General features: G+C 40.5%; 1 protein-coding gene across 2 annotated transcripts; it reads left to right on the forward strand.

The window, feature by feature from the left end:
• The first annotated feature begins 544 nt into the window (after window positions 1-544).
• On the forward strand, window positions 545-22,750 carry BNIP3L (BCL2 interacting protein 3 like). Of its 2 annotated transcripts, none has more exons than XM_047090838.1 (6): window positions 545-703; window positions 7,607-7,790; window positions 12,607-12,679; window positions 17,711-17,814; window positions 17,946-18,095; window positions 19,973-22,750. In XM_047090838.1, exons 1-6 carry the CDS (start codon window positions 604-606, stop codon window positions 20,019-20,021), a joined length of 660 nt encoding a protein of 219 aa, XP_046946794.1. In that variant the 5' UTR covers window positions 545-603; the 3' UTR covers window positions 20,022-22,750. The 2 variants fall into 2 exon arrangements, with proteins under 2 accessions (XP_046946794.1, XP_046946795.1); XM_047090839.1 differs by lacking the exon at window positions 545-703 and adding an exon at window positions 6,746-6,852.
• Window positions 22,751-23,282: the final 532 nt, after the last annotated feature.

Consider the following 23,282-nt stretch of genomic DNA (forward strand, 5'->3'; position numbering starts at 1 on the left):
AGTACATTTGAAATTTAAATTTTTAAAAAACGTGTAACAACTAAAATTCTGGCGTGTCTTACATTGTTCCCTATTTAGTGTTAATACATCGCCAACTTTGTTTTAGGTTTTAAGACAGGGAGGCACCTGGGTTTTTGCTTCCTTTGTGTCACCATGATACCTATTACAGAAGTGAGCCTTTATACTGAAACGTTCGGGGGACTGGCTAAAACAATACTGATCCTGTAGGTGTGGGAGATTTGGGTGCCAGCACATGAGCACCTCACACTTCCTCATTACACATTTCTCTCTAACCTCTATCTCGGTTCCAGCCGCATCAGTCACTCCATCAGGCCAGTACAAATGACACGCAAGAATTCATTCCAGGGGCTCGAGTCAGCGTGACTCCCGCGTCTCCAGATCCGGAGCTCGCCTAGGAACGCCCCCTCCCCGCCCCTTCGCTTGTTGTGTTGTCATCACGTGGCCCTAGCGGACCCTGACGTCAGGGGCGGGGGAGGGGCTGCGCAGGCGCAGAAAAGGGGGCGGGGGACTCGGCTTGTTGTGTTGCTGCCCGAGAACCAGAGACGGTCCTGCTTCGGCCGCGGGTCTTCCAGCCGCCCGACCATGTCGTCTCATTTAGTAGAACAGCCGCCGCCCCCCCACAACAACAACAACAACTGCGAAGAGGGTGAACAGCCGTTGGCCCCGACAGCCGGCCTCAACAGTGAGTGCTGGGCCGGCGGGCTCGGTGAAGAGGATGGGGGAGGAGGAGCTGCTCTGGCCGCGGCCGCCAGCTCCGCGCGGAGGGCGGGAGGAGAAGGCAGCCCATTGGCCCCGGCTGAGGATGTGCGGGTGACTGACAGCTCCCGTCACCTGTCAGGGCGAGTTGCTCCTGTCTTCCTCTAGCCCTGTCTCCCCTCCCTCCTGGGGTCTTGGGTGGGGAGCTGCTTGGGTTCGCAGTTGGGGAGGGCCGATGGGTGGGAGGAGAAGGGGGGCGAGCCGATCCCACCTGTGGTGGGCCCCCGAGCGGAGCCAATCGGGGCGCGGGGGGCGGGCCTTGGGGCGCGGTGAGGGCGGGGTGGGCGGAGCGGGCGGCGGAGGAGACGTGGGCAGGGATGGGGACGTGCAGCGGGGACGCCGGGGGATGGACGCGGGCGGCGGGCCGAGGGGAGGGGGCGGCCGGCAGACGCGTGGGAGGTCAGGTGTGCAGCGGGGCTCGGGCCTGGCCGGGCGGACCTCCCCTCTCTGGGTCGGCCTTCCCCCAAGGCTTGGAATGTGAGCCCCTTGGTTCCCTTCCTTTGTTACCACAGGCTGGCCAGGAAAATTATTTGGCAATTTAGTGGTTACTTGTATCGCGCGTGTTGGGGAGTGGGGGGTGTGAGGAGGCTATGCTACTTTTTTTTTTTCTGAGATTTTTTTTTTTCTTTTAGAGTTGGCCCAAGTGAGTTTTTTGTTTTGTTTTTGAAACGATGGAGTTGTGTGCCCTGAAAACCTCTTGTGACCAGCCTCTTTAAACCACCCAAGATTGCATAAATCTTGGAGTCTGGGGCAATAAATGTTCAGAAACGGGCTTAAAACCACACCGATGCAGTCGGGCGTTTGGAAGTCCATGTGCAGTATTGAGTTATGACCAACTACAGTTGCTTATCCAGACATTGCGGTGCTCAGACATCTTGTTCTAAGATTGTTCCTAGCTGTCTTTAAAGCTCAGAGTCTTGGAAAGGTTCTTGCCTAACCTTTCTTTCCACAATTGATCTCATAAAAGAGGTAGTTGGGACAGTTAGCATATGGCCTGATGAAATCATTTAAAAATCATTTGGATGCTTCAATGACACTTCAAGGCATTGCAATCTCTTTCATAAGAGGGAGGTGTTCCAACATGGCCTGAAAATTATTTTAGGGAAAAGAATTCCTGTCCCCGCAAGATGGGGATAGAATTTTCTTATTTTAAGATGTTTTCATTGCTTATTGCTCCTGTTCCATCTTTTGATGGATGAATTTCTGAAAGGTTGAGTTTTTAAAACTTATAAGTGTCTTATGTTCTGGACTGTAAGATTATATATTATTTCCCACAGTAAGGATTAATTTATGTGTCTTTAAATGTTACTCGTTTCATGTGTTAATGTGCATTTTAAACACTACTTAACTTGTTTTTAGCATACTCTTAGAAGCATGGGATTTCAGAATAGGAAGACTTTAGAGGTAACTGCCTCTGTTTACTGGTAAAGGAGCAGGGTGAGAGTAAAAGTGTGTTGTCCAAGTTCACAGCAGGCTAGGACTTAGAGCTGAGATTTCTACTTTCAAATGATCTAGTGCTCCTTTCAGGACACGTCAGTGGCCCAGAATGCCCTGGTTATGTGTGTTTACTATTCTCTCAGTATGTTATCCTGCCTTATGAGCAGAAGTGACCTGCCTAGCCAGCTAGCTCTTTTTGGTGTACTCTTTCTTCATTGTACTCCCTCTTATCCTGCAGCGCTCACGACTTGGCCAGTTGGTTAGTATGCATGCATGATTTCACAGAAAAAAAGAAATTTTAGTTTTCCTTTGACCAGCTAGCAAAAACAACAAAGGGGGTTGAGTTGTATGTGATGGTTTATCTCTGTGTCTGGAAGACCCTATGCGGTATTTAATGTTTTGGGACAGTCCGTTGCTGCTGCGTTCGTATTAGCTCTTAACAGAAGTAGAACATTCAGTCTTTGTGTGATATCCAAATGGTGCTTTGGGAAATCTGCTAGATAGCAAGTATTTTATTTGGGGTAGGGTGAGCTTTGAAAAGTTACTGAAAAGCTTTTAGGTAGTGCCATATTTAATGACTCCCCTCTTGCCTTTTATTCTGTTTGTTTTTTCAGTTCATTATATACAACAGTGGTTCAAACCAAACAAGAAGCCTTCCTGATTCCTTCAAATGATTTTTGGGCACTGGGCAAAACAACTTATTCAGACATCTAATACCACCCAAATTGTTGATAAGTTGAAGTTCTTTGTTGGGTAAAGTTGCACCACTGTGAAACACAGAAGATGAACTCGTTGTACAGATTATCTGTGGTTTGTGATTTTTATCTTAAGTTCAGGAATCAAAACAGAGTTTTAACAGCAAATTATTGAAATATTTGAAGTAACGAAAGCTTTCTCTGACTTTTTTTTTTTTTTTTTTTTAGTTTACCATTGTAGGGGAACAGTTCACCTTCCTTACAAATTAATGGACAAATATACAGAATACTGGCAAAGTTAAAATGATGTTTTTCCAGTTTCCAGTCTCAGTTGTAGTCTTAAGAAAACTGTCAAGTTACTTAATATTTGTATAGGACATTTATGTTATATAATAATTCTTGTTGTTTAATGTAGGAAGTACAGCCTTTTTTTTTTTTCTTTTTGAACATCTTCAGCCATGATGTACTTGTTTCCCCAGTATGGCCAGAGAGCTTTTGAGTCTATGGCATGTGAAACTTCACTGCTTCATGATACTATTCTTGAATATATTAGTAACTGGTGTGTAAGTACTCCTTCGTGCAAAATGATTTTTTTTTTTTAGAAGAATATCAGTGACTGTTCTTGGTCTGCATTCCAGCATCAAGTGCTTGAAATAAAATAAAGGCTTGGAGGAAAGAACATAAGACATGATGAAAAGTATCTCTGCTGGTTAGGATGAAAGTTACATGTGGGACCTTGGAAAGTTGGGGGGGAAAATGAGAAATACTCTTCCTCCTTCTCTCCCTTCCTGTGCCCTGCAGCTCTCCCACTCCCCTTCTTGCAAGAGGATTGAACTAGTAATTATAAAACTAGAAAGAGTATATACAGCATACAGTCATGAATATAATCACAATTACTGAACCAGCCTTCATGATGTACTAGATTAGAAAATATAGAAGCATGAATCTTAGCAATTCTGAATCTCTTAGCAATTCTCAAAGATTTGAGAAAATATCTCATGTATGGTGTATATGTACAGTCTGGCATAAGAACACTTTTCAGCTTGTAAGTAGACTTAATATAACAGAGAGAGCCTGCCAGGTTTTTTTTTTGTTTTTTTTTTTTTTTTTTAAAGCTTGATTTTTAGGAAGAGAATTCACTGAGATTTTTTTCTACTTTGTATTGCTTGGACAGCACAATCCTCATATCTTGTTTCCTTTCCAAGTAGAAAGGGACTTTATGAGGATTGGTAGAGTTAGAACATCAAGAAATTCTGAAGCTGTAAATCAAGAATGAACGAGGTAATGAAAAGCATGTGTAGTCCATCTATTGAGAAAGACAGGTTTACTTTTTTCCCATTTTGCTCAAAAAATAAAGCTGATAGGTAGCCTTTTAATATCTGTATGCATAGGTGTTTCTGCAGTACAGTTTATTTCCATAGATGATATATCTGGAGAATTGTTGAGTTAGGGAAATACCTTTTTAGGTGTCTTAATGCATATTGTCAAATTACACTCTATTGAAGACCTGATTGCAATAACATCATATTAGAAACAATTTTGGTTATCATTAACCATCGACATTGGATAATGGCTAAAGTATGGTATATCTTTATGAGATGCAAAGCAGTTGTTTAAAAGAATGAGGTAAGGTAATATGCATTGATGGTGAAAGATATCTACAAACTGTTAGGTTAAAAACACTTTTTACAGAAAAATATGTATAGTATGATTCAATTTTTTTGTAAAGACAAACGCAAAAAGCACAACTATTGAAAAAGCTCTGGAAGTTTACATTATGAACTTTTTAAAAGTGGTTTTATTTGGGAGTAGGAATAGGAGATTGGGAAGAAAGGTATTTTTACTTTATGTTTATTTTCAAGAAACACATTTTTGCATTAAGAAATGTTTCTTAAAAGATACAGAGTATAATTACAATAATAGCTAACACATACCATGTACTAGTGATTTTCCTTATTTTTCTCAGTACTTTATTCATGTTGTCTTTGTGCACCCCTCTGAGGTAGATATAATTTTTATCCCCATTTTACAGGTGAGAAAACTAGTAAGGGATTAAGTAACCTGTTTGGGGTGTAACAGCTGTTAAGTGTTAGAACAGGAGTCTGGCTTCAGTCTGTGCTCTTAACCACAGATATTAATATATGCCCAAAATTTTTGTCTGCCTTAAGTGGAAATGCCTTCAGTTATGCTGGGTGTGAAGCCAGTTACAGAAATCACTTTTACCAAGCTTTTCCAGGTGTGTCTTCTCAAGTTCGTAGATGATGATTGCTTACATATTTTTAATGCTGGAAGTAGAACCTAGATATTGGTTTGGAAGTCCTTCAAAAAGGTGAGGTGTGGAAAACCTGATATTGTTACAGCTGGTTTTCTCTTTGATCAGCTACTTGAAGTGAACGTTAATTGTATTTTAGGGAAGACTGGCTTCCACAGAGATCCATCGGGAACGCCTGGTTCCTTACTTCTTCTACCAGAGCAGCTCAGGTCTTTTGTTTGTGTTGTTTATACATTAGGCTTCTGTACAAGAAGAACTGATTCTGTTGGTTTAAAGTAAGTTTGAAATTGTAGAAAACAATAGGAGTAGGAAAAAAACTTATCATATACCTCTTTCTTTTTCTGTCTCTCCAGTTAAAATACTTTGCAGAGCTCTAAATTTAGGGATGCTTTTGGCATGTTTCTTCTACACTCCAGAGGCACTCCAAGGATTTAGTTAAATTACCTTTAGTGTTCAGTCTGTCTTAGCTTTGTTAGTCGAATTTGTTAATCCATTTTGAACTCTACCTAGTCCATTTTTGTTTCTGTATAGAATGAGGTCGCGGGGACGTCCTGCCACCGTGTTGTTTGGCAGTAGAGTCCCAAAGATTTGGTTGTGGTTATTGGGCTGTGACCCCCACTGGGACTGCCGTGGAGGGAAAGGGAGGAAAGGGTAACTTCATTTTTATTCAGCAAACACGGTTCTAAGTACTGGACAAGGACAAACTCGTTTATCTAGCAGCTGAATATCTCCCACTTACTAGGCACTTCACCCGTGTTCCTCTAGTTAATCCTCAGAGCAGCTCTGAGGTAGGGTCTGTGCTTTTATATCTGTTTTACAAATGAGAATACTGAAGCTGAGAAATATGGGCAGAGAGCAGGCGGTGGAGTCTGATTTCCAGGCAGGTCGCCTTTGAGCTGTTCCTTCATAGAAGGATGATGTGTTCACTTTGGATCTAGAATAGTCCTCACTTCATTAATAGTCCATTTGAGGGTTTGAGCCTGTTTTGGTGATTACTTGTGATTTACTGATGGAAGACTGTTCAGCCACAGAACGCTTAACACTTATGCTGGGAGTTTAGAGAGATGGCCCTACCAGCCTGCTTCATTATATTTTCTAAAACAATATGCGGGGCACCTGGGTGGCTCAGTCGGTTAAGCGTCCGACTTCAGCTCAGGTCACGATCTCGCGGTTCGTGAGTTCGAGCCCCGCGCCGGGCTCTGTGCTGACAGCTCAGAGCCTGGAGCCTGTTTCGGATTCTGTGTCTCCCTCTCTCTGCTCCTCCCCCGTTCATGCTCTGTCTCTCTCTGTCTCAAAAATAAGTAAAATAAATTTTAAAAATAAAAAATAAATAAAACAAATAAAAAAATATGCAAAGTATGAAGCAAATCCATCACTATTTGTTTTTGTTGTGAAGTTGGCCTGTTGGCTACTGCTGCCAATTCTTATTAAAATTAAAGCATCTTAATGTGTCCGCAAACTCATGGAGCCAGTAAATATTTTCAAGAGCTGTCCAGATTACCGAGGCCACGTCCCCTTTCCTGTGGCTCCACCCCCTTTGACTGTTGGCCTGAGAAAACCTCAGTGTCTCCTGTGCAGATGCACAGTAGTTTCTCCCCTAAAACCAACAAGGCTTAATGAAACCCTAGAAAGTAGGAGCTCGTGGGAGAGAAGAAAAGTCAAGTCCACAAGGTACGGTTAGTACATAGAGAAAGGGAATAGAAAGGGGTGAGGTACAGAGGAAAGGAAGAAACTAATCGGTGGCATGGAGACAAGAGCTTTTTCAGAATTCTTAGTGTTACCACCTGATTTAATTAAGAGCTGGATGCGTTCATTTATTTTGCACATGTGTACACAAATTGAAACTTACGATTGGAGTTAAGTTCTCTGGGAGCTTCTCAATTGTTTATACTAATTAAGACAGTTGTTGACTTATTTAGATGACTTTCGTGAAGTTTCTAAGCCATGTGTTTATTTTATCTGTGGGGAGGGCACAACTAAATAGCTGAAGTAGACTTTGGGGAAAAATATGTGTTACATTAAATACATCTATAACTAAAATATTGAAGATAAGTAGGCTGTCTTGTAATAAAGTAGCCATTTATTTTTTGGAAAGCAATCTCAGAGTTTTCAGAGGAGTGCTTATTGTATATAAACTGAGCTTTAACTAGAGAGAAAATTGGCCGAAAAACACATTTTCTAAGATACTAGTGGTTAGAGTTCCAGCTTCTTCTAAATTGGTTGATTGCATGAGCTACTTCAGGAACAAGAACTATACACATTTTTAGACTTCTGTTGCTCCTTATTTATTGTCTTCAGAGTACTTCTACGTTTGCTTTAAGGCAAGACCGAATTCTTATCGGAATTCACCACATTCGCATCTGTGTGCACATGACAGAGTTTGGTTCTGCTGTGGTTAACTTAAGCTATCTGACTCGTCCAACAGGTTCCTGGGTGGAGCTCCCTATGAACAGCAGCAATGGCAATGATAATGGCAATGGGAAAAATGGGGGGCTAGAACACGTACCTTCCTCATCCTCTATCCACAATGGAGACATGGAAAAGATTCTTTTGGACGCGCAACACGAATCAGGACAGAGTAGTTCAAGAGCCAGTTCTCACTGTGACAGGTAAGTGAGATCCATGATTTGGTAGAATTCGGAAAACAGATGGGTTACAAGGTTAGTTCCCATTAGAAGAAATAAATTTGCTTTCGTCTTCATTTGACAAAATATGACTCCTGATTTATTGCAGCGTGTGAATTTAAATCAGAGAGCTAATTGACGAATAGTTGAGTCCCTAGTGTTTTCCCCTAGATTAAATCAGTTTCTTTACTCAGAGTGAATCATTTTTTTGATATTTATCGGTTTAAAAGTCAAGGGCATAAATGTTTACTTGTAGAATGAATCCAACTTTTTCCCATTTTCCTTTGTGTCCCTGTTTCAGAGATCACATTCTGCCAGTCACCTCTTCTGTGTCTGTCCCCCCTTCTAGCTTGTGAGTCTCCAAAGAGCAGGGGTCATGTTTCATCTCCGTGGTACCCTTGATAGTCATGGTGCTGGTGTGTAGTAACACTCAGTACATGTTTCTGAGTCTTAGGAACTGCAGGTTGATGCAAGTTACGGCAGAGTTTGCAGGGTGGAAACACTGACCACCGGCTATCAAGATAGTTAATTTGGGAGGCCATTCTCTTTCTTCAGAGGAACTTTTATTTTAGACCTCATATTTCTATATTTAACTCGGGAAAAGTAATTCCACTGATTAAGAACTGCTTATGGTGAAAGAGTAAGGGCACGGTGATTGAGTTGAATGAAACCAAGTTGTTTGTTTGCTTTTCAGTGTAAGCGTCATTTTTTTTTCCCCCGGGGACGCGGTATTAAATGACATGGTGATCTACCTAACACCTCCTGGTCTGTGACGGCCATACGTTAGCATTACGGGATACTGGATGATGTGGTTAACTAAGAGTTAACTGATATTATCCATGGAGAAAATGCAAACGCATGAGGAAAAGGCTAAGGAAACACTTAAAAATGGGTACTAAAAATAAAAGTGATTATCTCTAAGGGATGGAATTATGGATATTTTTCTTCTTCTGAACATTTTTGTACTTTGTGTAAAATGTATATATAGCACATTTTATATATCAGAAAAAGTTTAAAAGGAGAAACAGGAGTTCAGTCACGTTTGAAGTTCCTGCCTGTCTTATGATCCACCGATGTCACCAAGGTAGCAGAGGACTGGGTTGCTGGCTCTGGCCCACCACGCACCCCCGCCTCTGCCTCTGTCCCTGTACTTCCCAGGAGCCTCGTTAGAAGCAGAGCAGATGGCTCTTTGCTGAGCAGCTTGCCACTGATTCCAGTAGCAACAGCATTCGTCTGTCTTTCAGAATGAAATTTCTATTACGCTGCATTTATATTATGGGACTCGTTATGCGTTTCTGAAGTTTTCTGCTTGTTCTAGGCTTGTTTCTAAGGCTTTTCTGCATTCAAGTACATGACCCTTGATGATTGGCATCAATGTGTCCCTTAACCTGTTCACTTGCTGTGGTCATTGAGCAGAGGAGAAGTCCCTTGCTTGCTTTTCTGGTCAACTTCTTTCACTTGTGGTTGTAGTTATACTTGTGATTGGACATGAATTTACTTTCTCACGATCATGTTCAAGTTAGGTCTTTAAACATGTGAAGTGAGGCGTGGCGCATGCCTTCGAGCACTTTCCTGTCCCTCAGCTTGTGTGCCTTTACGCTCTGGGTTCCTGGTCATCTTTCAGAGAAGGCCTACAGCTCGAGCTCAGTAATACTCTCCCCTGCTATATAACACATTTTAACATTCAGAAATGTCTTCAAAATTCATGTCATTTGAATTGCCATGCATCCCTATATTTGAAGTCATTGAGAAGTGTTTCTTATAGATGGAGAAATTCTAGGATTCTTGGATATTAGTCTCAAAGCTAATTTACGTACACAGTGACCCTTGAACAACGTGAGTCTGAACTGCACAGTCATGTGAATGCTTTTCGATACAGTCCAATACTGTAAATGTGTTTTTTCTTCCTTATGATTATATTTAACATGTTTTTCCTCTGGCTTACTTTATTGTAAAAATACACTAGACAATACATATAACATACAGGATATGTGTCAGTTGACTATGTTATCCATAAGGCTTCTGGTCAAAAGTAGGTTATTAGCGATGAAGTTTTGGGGGACTCAAAAGTTATACACAGGTTTTTAACTTTGTGGGGTGGCCTCAGCACCCTGTATTGTTCAAGGACCAACCAAACTTGGAATTTAAAAATTATCCCACAGATACATTTTTGTCACTGTGGCGGTTGTAAGAAGATAACCCCCCTGTGTTTTATATCGCGTTTCACCCTATCGCGGGAGTTCTCAGCCTACACACCAGACATATCTAGGGAGCTTTTAAAAATACCAGTGCACAGACCCCATCCCTAGAGATTCTCATTCCGTTGTGAGGGGTGGGGTAGAGACAGGATATTTTAAAAGCTCCCCAGCTAATTCTATCATGAGCCAGAATTGAAGCTCTAATGCATTTCACATTGTTAGGAGGAGTAAACCATTGACCAGTGCAACATTGAGTATTTTCCTAAGTGGGATTGGTGCCAACGATAAAGAAGAGTGTAGAAGGAGAGAAGTGCTCCTGTAGGGTTCTTGACTGTGTCATTCTACTGCGTTGACCTGCTTATGGCTACGGAAGGCTCGCCCTTAACTGGATCTCTGGCTGTGAACTCAATGGTGTTGGAGCATAAGGACAGTAAACTAAGGACAAGAGTGCCTCCTACCTGGTTCCTGTGCTATAGCCTGAGATTTCTAGTTTAAGACCAAAATTTTCTAAATACACTAAAATGTGCGGTACAGAATCAGCTTTTCTCTCTTGCCATCCCTATTTAGGACTCTCTTGTGTCAGTGATAATAGTCTGAGGCTCCTAGGCCGAATCAGTCTGACAGATTTCAGGTGAACTTATTTTTGAGTGTGTCTCACCATCATTTCTATATGTTAACATTCTACACGTGCTCTTGGTATCTTGAACAGTTAATATCTAGTCCTTTGAACAAGTCAGGCCTGAGCATTTTCTTTTTTTTTTTTTTTTAATTTTTTTTTTTTTCAACGTTTTTATTTATTTTTGGGACAGAGAGAGACAGAGCATGAACGGGCGAGGGGCAGAGAGAGAGGGAGACACAGAGTCGGAAACAGGCTCCAGGCTCCAAGCCATCAGCCCAGAGCCCGACGCGGGGCTCGAACTCACGGACCGCGAGATCGTGACCTGGCTGAAGTCGGACGCCCAACCGACTGCGCCACCCAGGCGCCCCTGGCCTGAGCATTTTCATCCATACTTCAGTTTAGATTTGGGAGGTGGGGGCGGGGTGTATAGTGGAAAATCTAGTGACCTGTTGTGTTATACTTGATCTTAGCCGAAAGGCCGAGAAGCAACAACCTGCCGTACACAAGGAATCGCTGATAAAACTAAGAATAGAACTTAGCATGTTCTGTTCATCTATTGTATCAAGATAGTTTGCAGTCACGTGTTTTGTCGAAAAGTTTGTCTGTAAATTTTTGTTTTGGGGAATATTATCTTGTACTTTTCGTTAAAGTTCCATATTCATATATGAGCTTCAGTAATTCACTCTGAGATATCTCAAAGCAAATATTTCTGAAACAAGTAGAACAGTGGTTCTGAAAGTCTTTGGTCTCAGTACTCCTTTACAGCCCTAAAAATTATTAGGATCCCCAAAAGTTCTTTGATTATGTGGGTTATATATTTCAACATTTAACTATATTAGAAATTAAAACAAAGTTTCAAAATACGCACTCATTCAACAATAATAAACTCTTTACATTTCAATATAAGTAGCTTTTTAAAATGAAAAGCAACTTTTTCATAACCAAAAAAATTAGTGAGAATTAGTAGCATTGTTTTACATTTTTGCAAATCTCTTTAATATCTGGCTTTAATAGAAAACAGCTGGACTCTCATCTGCTTTTGCACTGGGTCTGTTGTCATAAAACACATCATGTAGCCTTTGGAAAGTTTCACGATACACAGAGTAAGAATGACAGACATGACAGAATAAGAATGACAAAGGCAAATAAATCGTAATAGTATCGCGAACACAATTTTAAACTTGAAGACCCTTTGAAAGAGTGCCAGAGGAGGTGTTCGAGAAGATGTGACCGCAGATTGACCCTGAAGCTGGACTTGGGCAACTGGAGGCTCCCCAGCCCCTCTCCTGACCTTGGAATGTGCCTACCTTCCCAGCTCTCAGAAGCTGCCTGAGGAATACAGCTTTGAGACAGAAATGTGGTGTTGAGACTGTTTGAACGGCATATGTGACTAGACCCAGTTAAGGCCTCTGTATGAACTTTTAAGATTTGGCAGGCTGATGGCGATCTGATGTGCTCGACTTACTGTCACCCCAAGACAAGCCTCATCTGTAAGTTCCCTCTCTCTTTAAAGCTGTCACCTACCGATGTGGGGTGGCCTGCCTCTTTTGCTCTCCTCGCCCTCCCATTTGGGGGCCGGTTTCAGATTATACCCAGGAAGCTCCTCAGTTGGCTGGGAACCAACTAGGCTCTGAAAACTGCTTTCACATGTTGAGACTTGCTGGTGATGAATTATTTGATGAGGAAAGAGCTTTGAGCAAAAGAATCCCAAACCAGCTTTCTGAATTTGTAGATCATCGTACCTTTATTGGAAAAAGAGTAAAAATAAGGAAATTTATCATTGCAAAGAAATTCATCACCACCACAAAATTCCAGAACATTTTGGAAACAAGAGTGCTTAATTTCAGAAAAGATAATACTTTTTGATTTGCGGCTTTTTCAAAGCCAATTCTACTGTAACTTTCAGTTTTCTAATTTCCAGTAGAGGTTAATTTACTTGGCAAAATGAGAACTAAAATTAATGGCTAAATTCTTTCTCTTCTAGCCCTTCCCCACAAGAAGATGGGCAGATTATGTTTGATGTGGAGATGCACACCAGCAGGGACCATAGCTCTCAGGTGTGTGTGCGTGTGTTCGTTGTTCTGATGTACAGTAAACAATTAGGAAAAATGCGAACCTCTAGATAAGTGTGTTTTGCTAAAATATATTGAAGAATAAGAAGACTTTAAAAAGTACTTGGAAGCTGTTTTAAGTTATTCAGTTTCTGGTTGTATAATTTACTTAGGATGATACAGCCCTTGTACTTCTCTACAGCTGAGAATTTGGGGTCCTATCACCCTAAAAGAATTGGAAAATTCTTTTTTTTTTTTTTAAGTGTCTATTTATTTTTGAAGGAGAGAGAGAGACAAAGTGTGAGTGGGGGAGGGGCAGAGAGAGAGGGAGACACAAAATCCGAAGCAGGCTCCAGGCTCTGAGCTGTCAGCACAGGGCTCGACATGGGGCTCAAACTCACAGACCGCGAGATCATGACCCGAGCCGAAGTCGGACGCTCAACCGACTGAGCCAGCCAGGTACCCCTAGAATTGGAAAATTCTTACCTATGATGTATCATTCTGTATTCTGGGCTAGTTTCTTGAGTTTATAAATGGAAAACTGAGGAGTTTTATGTAAGGTCACAAAATGAATGAAAAGGAAAGCTGTAGAACCAGGTATGAAAACTTTTTCTGCATCTGAAATCAAAGCAGTGACTTTTGAAGTGAATACAACAGCTAGAGAGAGAATTCATCTAAATTTTGCAGGGTTCATTAAATTAAAGAAGATAAGAATAGTTCACTAGGAGTTGATGTTTTAGTAAAATCAACGGATATAGTATTGAAAGCTTACAAGGGTTTATATTATAAAACTTACGATGAGTAAATACTTGTTCGTGATTCAGAATGTTCATAGCCAGCCCTTAACTTTCACCGAAAAGGGTCAGTGCAAATTCGTGAGGACAGGAACCGTTGTCTTGCTCTCCTGTGTTAGGTGCTTGCAGAGTGTTTGATGGAGGTTTGTTTAAATGGATTCTGACAGAAACTTTGTTTTGTGGGGTTATCACTTTACAACGTCCTAAACCCCTTTGCACTAGAAACATTTTACATGGTATGTTGGATGCACCCAGTATTTTCTGTTTCCGAAGGCTGCACAATTTCTCCCTGCTTTGCCTATATTCTATTTGTGCTGTCCTGAAACCTCGCAGATCTGTGGATTGAATACAAATTTATATTATGATGAGCTTTATCTTATAGAGAAGGTTACAGTAGCAAGGCTCTCACGTAGGAAGCTGTTCTGACTGTAGTTGTTGAATTGCTGGCTTACGTATGTCCAGTTTGCCATGTGGATGTGCTAGAACTAATGAAGAAGAAAATATATAGTTTCCATGGCAAAGTGGACTAAGGAATCCCAAGACAGAGAAGTGAAATTAATTCTTTGTTGTAGTCTTTCCTGAGGAAGATACCCTCAATCCATATTGTCTTTTGTACGGACACATTGAAAATCTAGATTAGCCTTTTCCAGAATGTGTTTCGAGAAACAGTTGCTCAATGGGAAGCTCCATAAAGTAATGCTGAAGACAGGGCGCCTGGGTGGCGCAGTCGGTTAGGCGTCCGACTTCAGCCAGGTCACGATCTCGCGGTCCGTGAGTTCGAGCCCCGCGTCAGGCTCTGGGCTGATGGCTCGGAGCCTGGAGCCTGTTTCCGATTCTGTGTCTCCCTCTCTCTCTGCCCCTCCCCCATTCATGCTCTGTCTCTCTCTGTCCCCAAAATAAATAAAAAAACGTTGAAAAAAAAATTTTAAAAAAAGTAATGCTGAAGGCAAGTTAAGTGGAAATAATACAGCCCCTGTGCTCCCTCCCCCTCCCATCCCAGTATTTACAGCACATAGTAGTACCTTAAAGGCTCTGACAACTCCTGCAGTAAAAGAATCTGTTTATTTAAACCAAGTGTTTTCCAAGTTAATTTGATCTTAGACCTCCCTCCCCCTTCACACATACTTCCCCCCACCCCCGAATAAGCTCCCTGACCACCTAATGAAACACTTTGATAGGTGCTCTCCTGGTTCATGGAGTGGCAGTGTACAGTTAGCCTTCACTGATAATTGAATTCAAATGGAATTCTAGAGCTGACTGCATCCATCCTAGGATTCCAAAGGAATTTGTGAAATTTAGGAAAGATAATGAAAATCTTTTGGCTTCTGTGTCAGATTATGGTCGTATTGCTAGTGTGGTTCCTATTCAGAAACAGGTACCTAAAGGAACATTGAAGTGAGACTTTTAATAAGACATCGGTAGGTATGATTTACTTAAGCTTTCAAAAAGCCTTTTTCGTTGCTTTTTTAAAATTGAAGAAACGATCATTTAAAAATGAGTAACTTTAGAGCTTGGGAGGACGCATTTTATATTTGTGAATGAGAAGCAAGTTTAGGGTTAGCAAACTTTGAAGCAGTTACCACAGGACTGTTATGGTACTTGATTTTATTGAACATTTTTATACATGTCTATACGAGGAATGTTTGACATTTTCAGCCTTTTCTAGGAGGAAGGAAAGACACTGATAGATATATTCTTGGTGCTAAATTTATTCCTAAAAAAAGTTTTTCCCACTTTTGATGTTCTCAGTCCAGTGAAAGAGGTGATATTAGCCCTGAGAACAAATAGGGAAAGTGAGACTTTGTCTTCGAGAAGTTACTTATCTAAATCACAAAGCCAATACACAATAGAGCCAGGATTGAAACCAGTGCTGTCTGGGCCTGCTCCTTCTACTGTAATAAGTCCTTGCAGGGGATTGATTTCAGGAGAGCTCATAAGGTCATGAGAATGAACTAAGTTCATGCCTGCTAAGTTATGCTGTGAAGAAGCCTAAGGGGTAATGCATTTAAGAAAAGGATCATTCAGACTATACTTTTATGACCATAGTCCTCAAGAGTCTTGTTTTATAGTAGAAAATTGACTGTAGATGGTCTCTTGAAGTCATGATGCAGACTGAAGATGTCCTCCCTTCTCCCTCTTGTAAAACTGTGCTTTATCTGCCCATGGACCCCACTGTATGCAGTTTAATAGTCACATGTAGAGAACTTGAGTGGCCCAGGGAAGGAAAATGTAAGTGATTTGAAGGTAAGGGACTTCCGCATGAGAACAGGCTAAAATGATGAGAATTTTTTTAGACGTGGGTGTAGAGAAAGGATAATTCAGTTTAAAAGCACAAATTGTATTAATTAGGTTAAGTACATTTTTACCATATTCTGGAATTCCAAGGATTAGAAGGTAATTTAAAACCTGAAAGTGGCAAATTTAACATGAATAAAAGGGAAGCACACGGCGGTAGTAAACGAGGATAGCATGAGATTCTTGGTTCTTAAGGTAAGCAGTCTAAACTGATTTGGGCAATTTGTATTTTGTTGTTGTTTATTTGTTTTTTACTAGTAGTCTAAAAACTTCGCTTCACTCAACTGAGAGAAAATGACATCAGCTTCGAAAAAATTAGAGCGTAAAATCTTACCACACTTTCATTCTCTTGGAAAGTAGGAAATACTGATCTGTTCACAAATTTAAATGTAAATCTTCGAGCAGTTTTAAGGAGAGACATGTGAGACCAGGGTCGGAAACTGGAAGCAGAATGTCGTGCGGTGTTGCATGTAGCCAGATATTGTGTGTACACAAACTGGTCTCTAAGTAAATTGTAACAGTTTATTGTTTTTGATTTAGGATGTTTTCAGATTTATTTCACAAAGAGCCAACTCATGATTCTGAGTAATCTCAACACCCAGTGGAAAAAGCTTAATCCTAAAGGCTACATTGTGTCATTCAGCGGAATTTGCTAAATCCGGCAGAACTAAGTAAGAATGGTACTACCAGAGTAGCAGAAATCCACAGGGATTTTACTTTCGGTTCGATTGTCTCTAGATGCAGGTAGCCCATTTTATTCTGAAACCACCTTACTGGGGCACCTGTTTCAAAAAGAACTAGCCTGTCAGAGAGAATCATGTTGATCTATTAAGTTCTGCATTTCACTGCTGTCTGCGAAAAGAATGAAAGCTTTGGTCAAAGAATGAATCCTATTCAAGCAAAGTAACAGATCAAAATAGTTCGCTCTGAGACCCTTTGGTTTGAGGTCCTAGCATCCATTCTGTAAAGCTGAGTGAACATTGCTGTTCATTTTTAGGAATATCTCCTAAAAATTCCTGTGGCTTCTTTTGCATGTTCTTGGCCTGAAACTATAGGTTATAGTTAGCAAGAGCAAAGACTTCTTTCTCATTGATCTGATGGAAAAATGTCAAATTCTAAGTCAGTAGCAAATAAATGAGTCCAAGAAACTTTTGGCGTAAGTACTTTTGAATAAACCTTGGGAAATGTTTAGTGATTTATCTAAAAAGTATATAATCTCCTTCCAGGAAATAAAACCTAATGCTTATAAGTGGGGGCTGTAGAAGACCGTTTGCCCAGGTTGAAATACCGGCCCCGCCTCTTACTGATTACGGAACCTTAGGCAGTTACTGAATTTATGTCTTCATTTCCTCATCTGTAAAATGGAATGTCAGTAATTCCTGTTTTTGTAGGGTTGTTGCAAGGTAAAGATTAATGCATGTGAAGTGCTTAGAATGATGCTTGTATTTTGATGAATGATTAATAAATATTATTATTTACTTCTTCATCACGTCTCCCACTGATTTCTTCCCTCATCACTTTAATTGGTTTGTATATACATTTGGATATGTTGTCTTTTAGTTTTAATAATGAAAAATTTTAAGTGCGTACAAAAGTGAAGAGAATGTTGCAGTGGGCCTGTGAAGAAACATTGCCCAGATTCAACAGTTGTTAATGCTTTCTGCACTGTACCTAGCATGATAGCCCCAAGTGCGCTTTTTTGAGGTTCACATCCTCTGCTTAGATAGAACCGCAGTGAGTCCCGCTCAGGTTCTTTTTAAGATCTTGAATGCTGTGATCTCAGATCATTTTGTCAGCCTGTTTAGAAAGCTGTCATGTTTCTTCCATGAAAATTGCCCAGGCACAACCTTAGGATCTTCATATATTTGCTGTCTAGATTTGTCTTTTGTGGTAGGAAGAATTGGTCTTCCTTTGTTTTTCTTTTTAAAGTTGTATTTCTTCTTTACAGTCAGAAGAAGAGGTTGCAGAAGGAGAGAAAGAAGTTGATGCTTTGAAGAAAAGTGTAGACTGGGTGTCTGACTGGTCCAGTAGACCCGAAAACATTCCACCTAAGTGAGTTCTTGCCCGTGTCTCCTCTGGACATGGGGGAGGTGTGAACTACCAGCGTGCGGTGGACCTACTCATTTCTAAGATGTTCTCAGCAAGTGCATTTCTGACCCCTTCCTCTGCCTTTCTTTCCCCAGGGAGTTCCACTTCAGACACCCCAAACGCTCCGTTTCCTTAAGCATGAGGAAAAGTGGGGCCATGAAGAAAGGGGGTATCTTCTCCGCAGAATTTCTTAAAGTGTTCATTCCGTCTCTCTTCCTCTCTCATGTTTTGGCTTTGGGGCTAGGGTAAGTACTGGTGAACTCCCAACGTGTTTTCCATTTATTTTACCCTCCTATTTTATTTCCAGATGTAAGAAACACGGTTGAGACCGTTTGTATTGTTTCCCTTTTAATGTTTGAGTGCAGATAGGGTGAGCTTAAAAGAACTGTTGAAGCCGATACGTTATTGGTACATTGGTAAGCATTTTTAATAGTGGAGTTTTGTTTTTCTTATTTGAAAGTAAGTTGTTCGTGTTAGTCCTGTAGTGATCATTTTTAAGTGGTTTTTTCTGTGTCTGATTTTTCCTTTTGGGTTTTGTCGTTTATAAATTATTCAAGATTAGCTAAGCTTTAAAGTAAACTAACCTTTAGTGTATAAATTTGGGGCTGATGTGAACATTTTTTTTCCCCCGATGGGAAAATACACCGTTTTGTTGAATAGTCTTTGAGTGAAACTGGTAGTTTGGTGGGGGTCCTGTATTTTTCTTCCTGTAGCATTTTCGTTGACTCTTCTAAAATTGACCCCACGTTTACCTGTAGCTGATTGATTTTTCAGTCTTTTAAATTCTTTTTTTTTTTTTTTTTGATCGAACAGTTGAGGAAATCTATTTTTTTGGAGGATTTTAGGAGTTAAACACTAGCTGTTTCTTTTTTTAAGGTCTGTTATTCTCTTCAAGCATGAACAAGGAGTCGTTTTCTCTATATAATATGCAAAAGAGATATCCCTTATCTTCCCTTTAAGGAGCTCAGCATATGGGAGAGTATTTACAGTCACAAACATGGAAACATATACGTGACTTTCCCATAGACTCCTTTTGTCTTTCTGGGTGCTTGATCCGTTTTTGTGATGGCAAAGACCGTGATGGCAGACAGCGGAATGGAAGGGGTTTGTGCGGAAGGAAGTGTGTGAGTGTCGTATGGGGTTGCTGTGAGGGCAGACTGGGTAGGACTTTAAATTCCCTTTCAGTATAGGGGCGCGTGGGTGGCCCAGTCGGTTAAGCTTCCGACGTCGGCTTGGGTCATGATTTCACGGTTTGTGAGTTCGAGCCCCGCATCGGACTCTGTGCTGACAGCTCAGAGCCTGGAACCCACTTTGGATTCTGTGTCTCCATTTCTCTCTGCTTCCCTGCTCACGCTCTGCCTTTCTCTCTCTCTTTCAAAAATACAAACATTCAAAAAAAATTTTTTTTAATTCCCTTTTAGTATTGACTGCAGAGTAGTTCATTTGCCCTCAGGGAGTTGGTTTTTGTACCTTGTGCGGGCTCTTTCTTTCACGAGTCTTCAGATTCTCTCTCTTGCTGGGATAAGTGTGTTATTATCGATGAATGTAGAAAAAAGGATTTGAGAAAGTTGGTTGATTTTGTTACACTGGGAGGGGTGAGACTAAATTCCTATTTTCCTTAACCTCCTTTCCGCTTATGTTACTTAATGGTAAAATGCTTGCTTGGCATGGGAAAGCAATGTTAGGCCTGATCCTGAAGAGTTAAATGGTTCGTAAGAGCCCACTGTAAGGCACTGGCAGCTTTGTGATTTGGCTCATTACCGTATGTCGTATCTCAAATATCAATAGACCTCTGTCCGCTGTAAGGGAACATCTCAAAGGAAGTTTGTGCTTTGTTCTTTGGGGAATCTGTTCTCTCTGGTTTTACTTTTGTCTGATCGCTGCCCCTGTGCTGTCCAGTCCTGCCTAATGAGTAAACATAATTATATAAAACCAGTTTGGCTGGCTGCTGACTAGTTTTAAGTAAGTCAGCAGTGATTTCAGGGTAGGGAACTGTGCACTGACACCTTTTAGCCTTCTACGAGAATTGAAACATTTAGTTTTTAAGTACAGTTCAGCCTGTGGAAAGCTGGTATACACCTGTTGAAGCCGATGAAACGTGACGCACTCTGTTTCCTTTCAGCATCTATATTGGAAAGCGACTGAGCACACCTTCTGCCAGCACCTACTGAAGGAAAGAAAAGCCCCTGGACAAGCGTGTGACCTGTGAAGTGGTGTATTGTCACAATAGTTTATTTGAACTTGAGACCATTGTAAGCATGACCCAATCTACCACCCTATTTTTACATATCCAAGTTCCAGTAACTCTCAAATCCAGTATTTTATTCAAACTCTGTTGAGGCATTTTACTAACCTCATTCCCTTTTTGGCCTGTAAGACACTTTAGAATTTCCTAACAGAGTTTACTGTTATTTAGAAATTTGCAAGGGCTTCTTTTCCGCAAATGCCACCAGCAGATTATAATTTTGTCAACAATGCTATCGTCTCCTTTTAGTGCTACCAGACTTAGACCTGCATCATTCGTGGTATAAATTTTGCTCTTGCAAGATAACTACCATCTCTCTCTTCAAATGAGATCAGGTTAGCAAATGATATGACAGCTTTGTTGTTTTGTTTTTTTCAAGACAAAGGCAAGCTTCCCTAAGCTTGAATTTATAGTTATTAAAAAAGAAAACAAAAAAAACCAAGACACACAAAAAAAAAAAAAATATCCTGGGCAATAAAAAATTATTTTAAACAAGCTTTGGAGCCACTTTTTGTCTAAACAGCCTCCTTAATGGCGCCTTTTAATTTGTAGGAGGCCAGCTACATAAACGATGGGTATGACGTAGAATCAGAACTAAAGCACATGAGCATATTTTAATACTAGGATGTTGTAATGCTGTCTTTTCTATGGTGTAGAATCTCTATTACTCATAAGGAACGTCTCAGGCCTACCTAGAAATAGATGAAATTGCTTTGGGGATTTGTGTGTGTTTGGTATTTTTATGTTTATTAGCTTTAGCTGCATGTGAATTTTTCATGACTTTTAAGTTTTTCTGTTGTTGTTTTTTTCCTAAGAGGAGGCTTTGGAACGAGTTCCAATTTGTGGTACAAATACGGGCTTCTTGTTTTAGGAAGCACCACTTACACTCTGAAGCCTTTAAACTGTGAAGGTAATTGTTTCGGAGTGATTCCAAGCACTCGCACAGCTTTGAAAACCAGACGTGGGTTGTGGGGACAGTTGACAAAGTTCTAAAAAGATGGTGTTTGTTTTCTTCGGATCTTTCCCTCTCACCTGTCCAGCCTTCCCACGGTGGTCCCTGCGATTGGGCAGGCGCTGGCGGTTTTCTCCTCCCGTAGCCATCTTCAGTTGTGAACTCCTGAAGTTCCAGGGCACTCGGCAACAGTGATCGGCTTGTGTGTGTTTGTGCATTTGGGTTTGTTTGTTTCTAAAATGTGAAGCTTTAGGACCAAATTGTTAGAAAGCATCAGGACCCCCAGTTATTGCAAGTAGATTTCTTGGATTTTTGGAACACCTGGCATGACTCTGAAGGATACTATTATATGTTTTATATATAAATTGCTGTTTATGATGTAGACATGACTATTGACTATTTAGAGGACCATTGGTAATCTTAAAACTGGCGATCTCTTCATTAAATCAAGTGCATCAGATTGCCTGGGATAAGAGCAGTGACAATAATAGATTTGCCAGTCTGCAGAAACTATCTAACTCTGTTCTCTTTCACATCAGATTTTGTAAACTGGATGTGTTGTAGTGGAAAATAACCTACAGATTAAACAAAACAATAATAATTTCTGACTATCTTCTTTTCAAGAATATAGCAGGTTATCTTTGAGAAAGATGATATATCCAAAATAGTTTTCTGAATTATTTTATGTTTTCTTTCAAGCGGTTGATGTCTGAATAATTTTGGATATCTTTTTATTATACTTTGTTTCTAGCTTATTCTTAAACCTGGTAACACTTGATTTGCCTTCTATAACCTATTTATTTCAAGTGTTCATATTTGAATTTGTTTGGAAAGTGAATCTGACGGCCCACTGATTTTGAAAAGCCTGCCTAAAACTGGAAAGGCCGATCAAGTTGCAAGAACTAAAGAGTTGGACCGCTGTAATATACAGCTTGTATTACAATCCGTATCATGGGAGGGAAAAGTAAAATTATACAAAAAGTAAGAGCAACTTTTTTATAGGCAACACATTGCCCTCTTTTGAAACTCAGTAGCAATCCTATCAGTAGTGTGGTTAACTTGGGTATGTTTATGATTTTCTTCAACATCGGACATAAATTTAGTTCTTTTTTTCTTAAACTATCTGTGAAATTTTGGACTATTACTTAAAACATGAATACATGATCACAGTAGAACTTATCATAAGATACAGTCATGCAGTATTTATTGACAGCCCTAACATATGGAATACATGTTGATGCTCGCACCCAGATTTATGTCAAACAGAAACAGATTGCGTGATTAGAAAGGAGACTTCAACACGTAACAGTTGACGTTTTAAGAATAATGTTTTAAAAGCTTTACGCCTGTTTACAGTTTGGGGGACGAAAAGGCAGGCTTCATTTTTCTTGATTGATTAAAGCTGGCTAAAAATATTCGTAGATGGAATCACGAGCAAAACTGCACAAACTTGCACATTAAAAAGTGCAACAAGTTACTTTGCAGCAAAAGTATTTACTGTTGTAAAAAGTGAAAACTGAACACTTAGCCAGTGGGATGAATTTTTAAGTGAACCAGTTGTTGAAATTATTGGAATTAACTGAGCCAAAGTGATTATGCATTCTTCATCTATTTAGTTAGCACTTTGTATCATTATATACAGTTTACAATACATGTATAACTTGTAGCTATAAACATTTCGTGCCATTAAAGCTCTCACAAAACTTCTTCTGTCAGCATATCGTTTTATGTCATGTGTGTTGCCTGGGAGTTCAGAGAGGAGGCCTTCTGTGTGCACAGAAGTTTTCCGCCACTGAGCTCCTTGAATACTAGGGTGCCGAGTTCACAGGGACGAATGCTCTTCCTGCCCTCCTGAGTTCCCTCCTCTTGGGGGGACCGTCACCACACAGATGAAATTATTTATCAGAGATGTGTATAAGAAGTAGAAGGGGACCAAAGCAATTTAGAACTTTTGTTCTGCCGGAGAGCATCAGGATATTATTCACAGAAGAGGTGATATATTGAAAGATGAGTGTTCAGTGCAAAAGAGAAGAGCATGCCTATAAAGGAATGGCAGAAACTGATGTGTGAAAATCTATCCTAGGGACACCTGGGTGGCTCAGTCGGTGAAGCGTCCAGCTCTTGCCTTTGGCTCAGGTCATGATCTCACAGTTTCAGGAGTTCAAGCCCCACATCAGACCCTGCATTGACCGTGCGGGGCCTGCTTGGGATTCTCTCTCTCCATCTCTTTCTGCC

Source organism: Lynx rufus, unplaced genomic scaffold (genome assembly GCF_022079265.1).
Source record: "Lynx rufus isolate CCGP_SWC_20201006 ecotype Redwood Valley unplaced genomic scaffold, mLynRuf1.p SCAF_3, whole genome shotgun sequence".
In the NCBI taxonomy this organism is placed as follows: domain Eukaryota; kingdom Metazoa; phylum Chordata; class Mammalia; order Carnivora; family Felidae; genus Lynx; species Lynx rufus.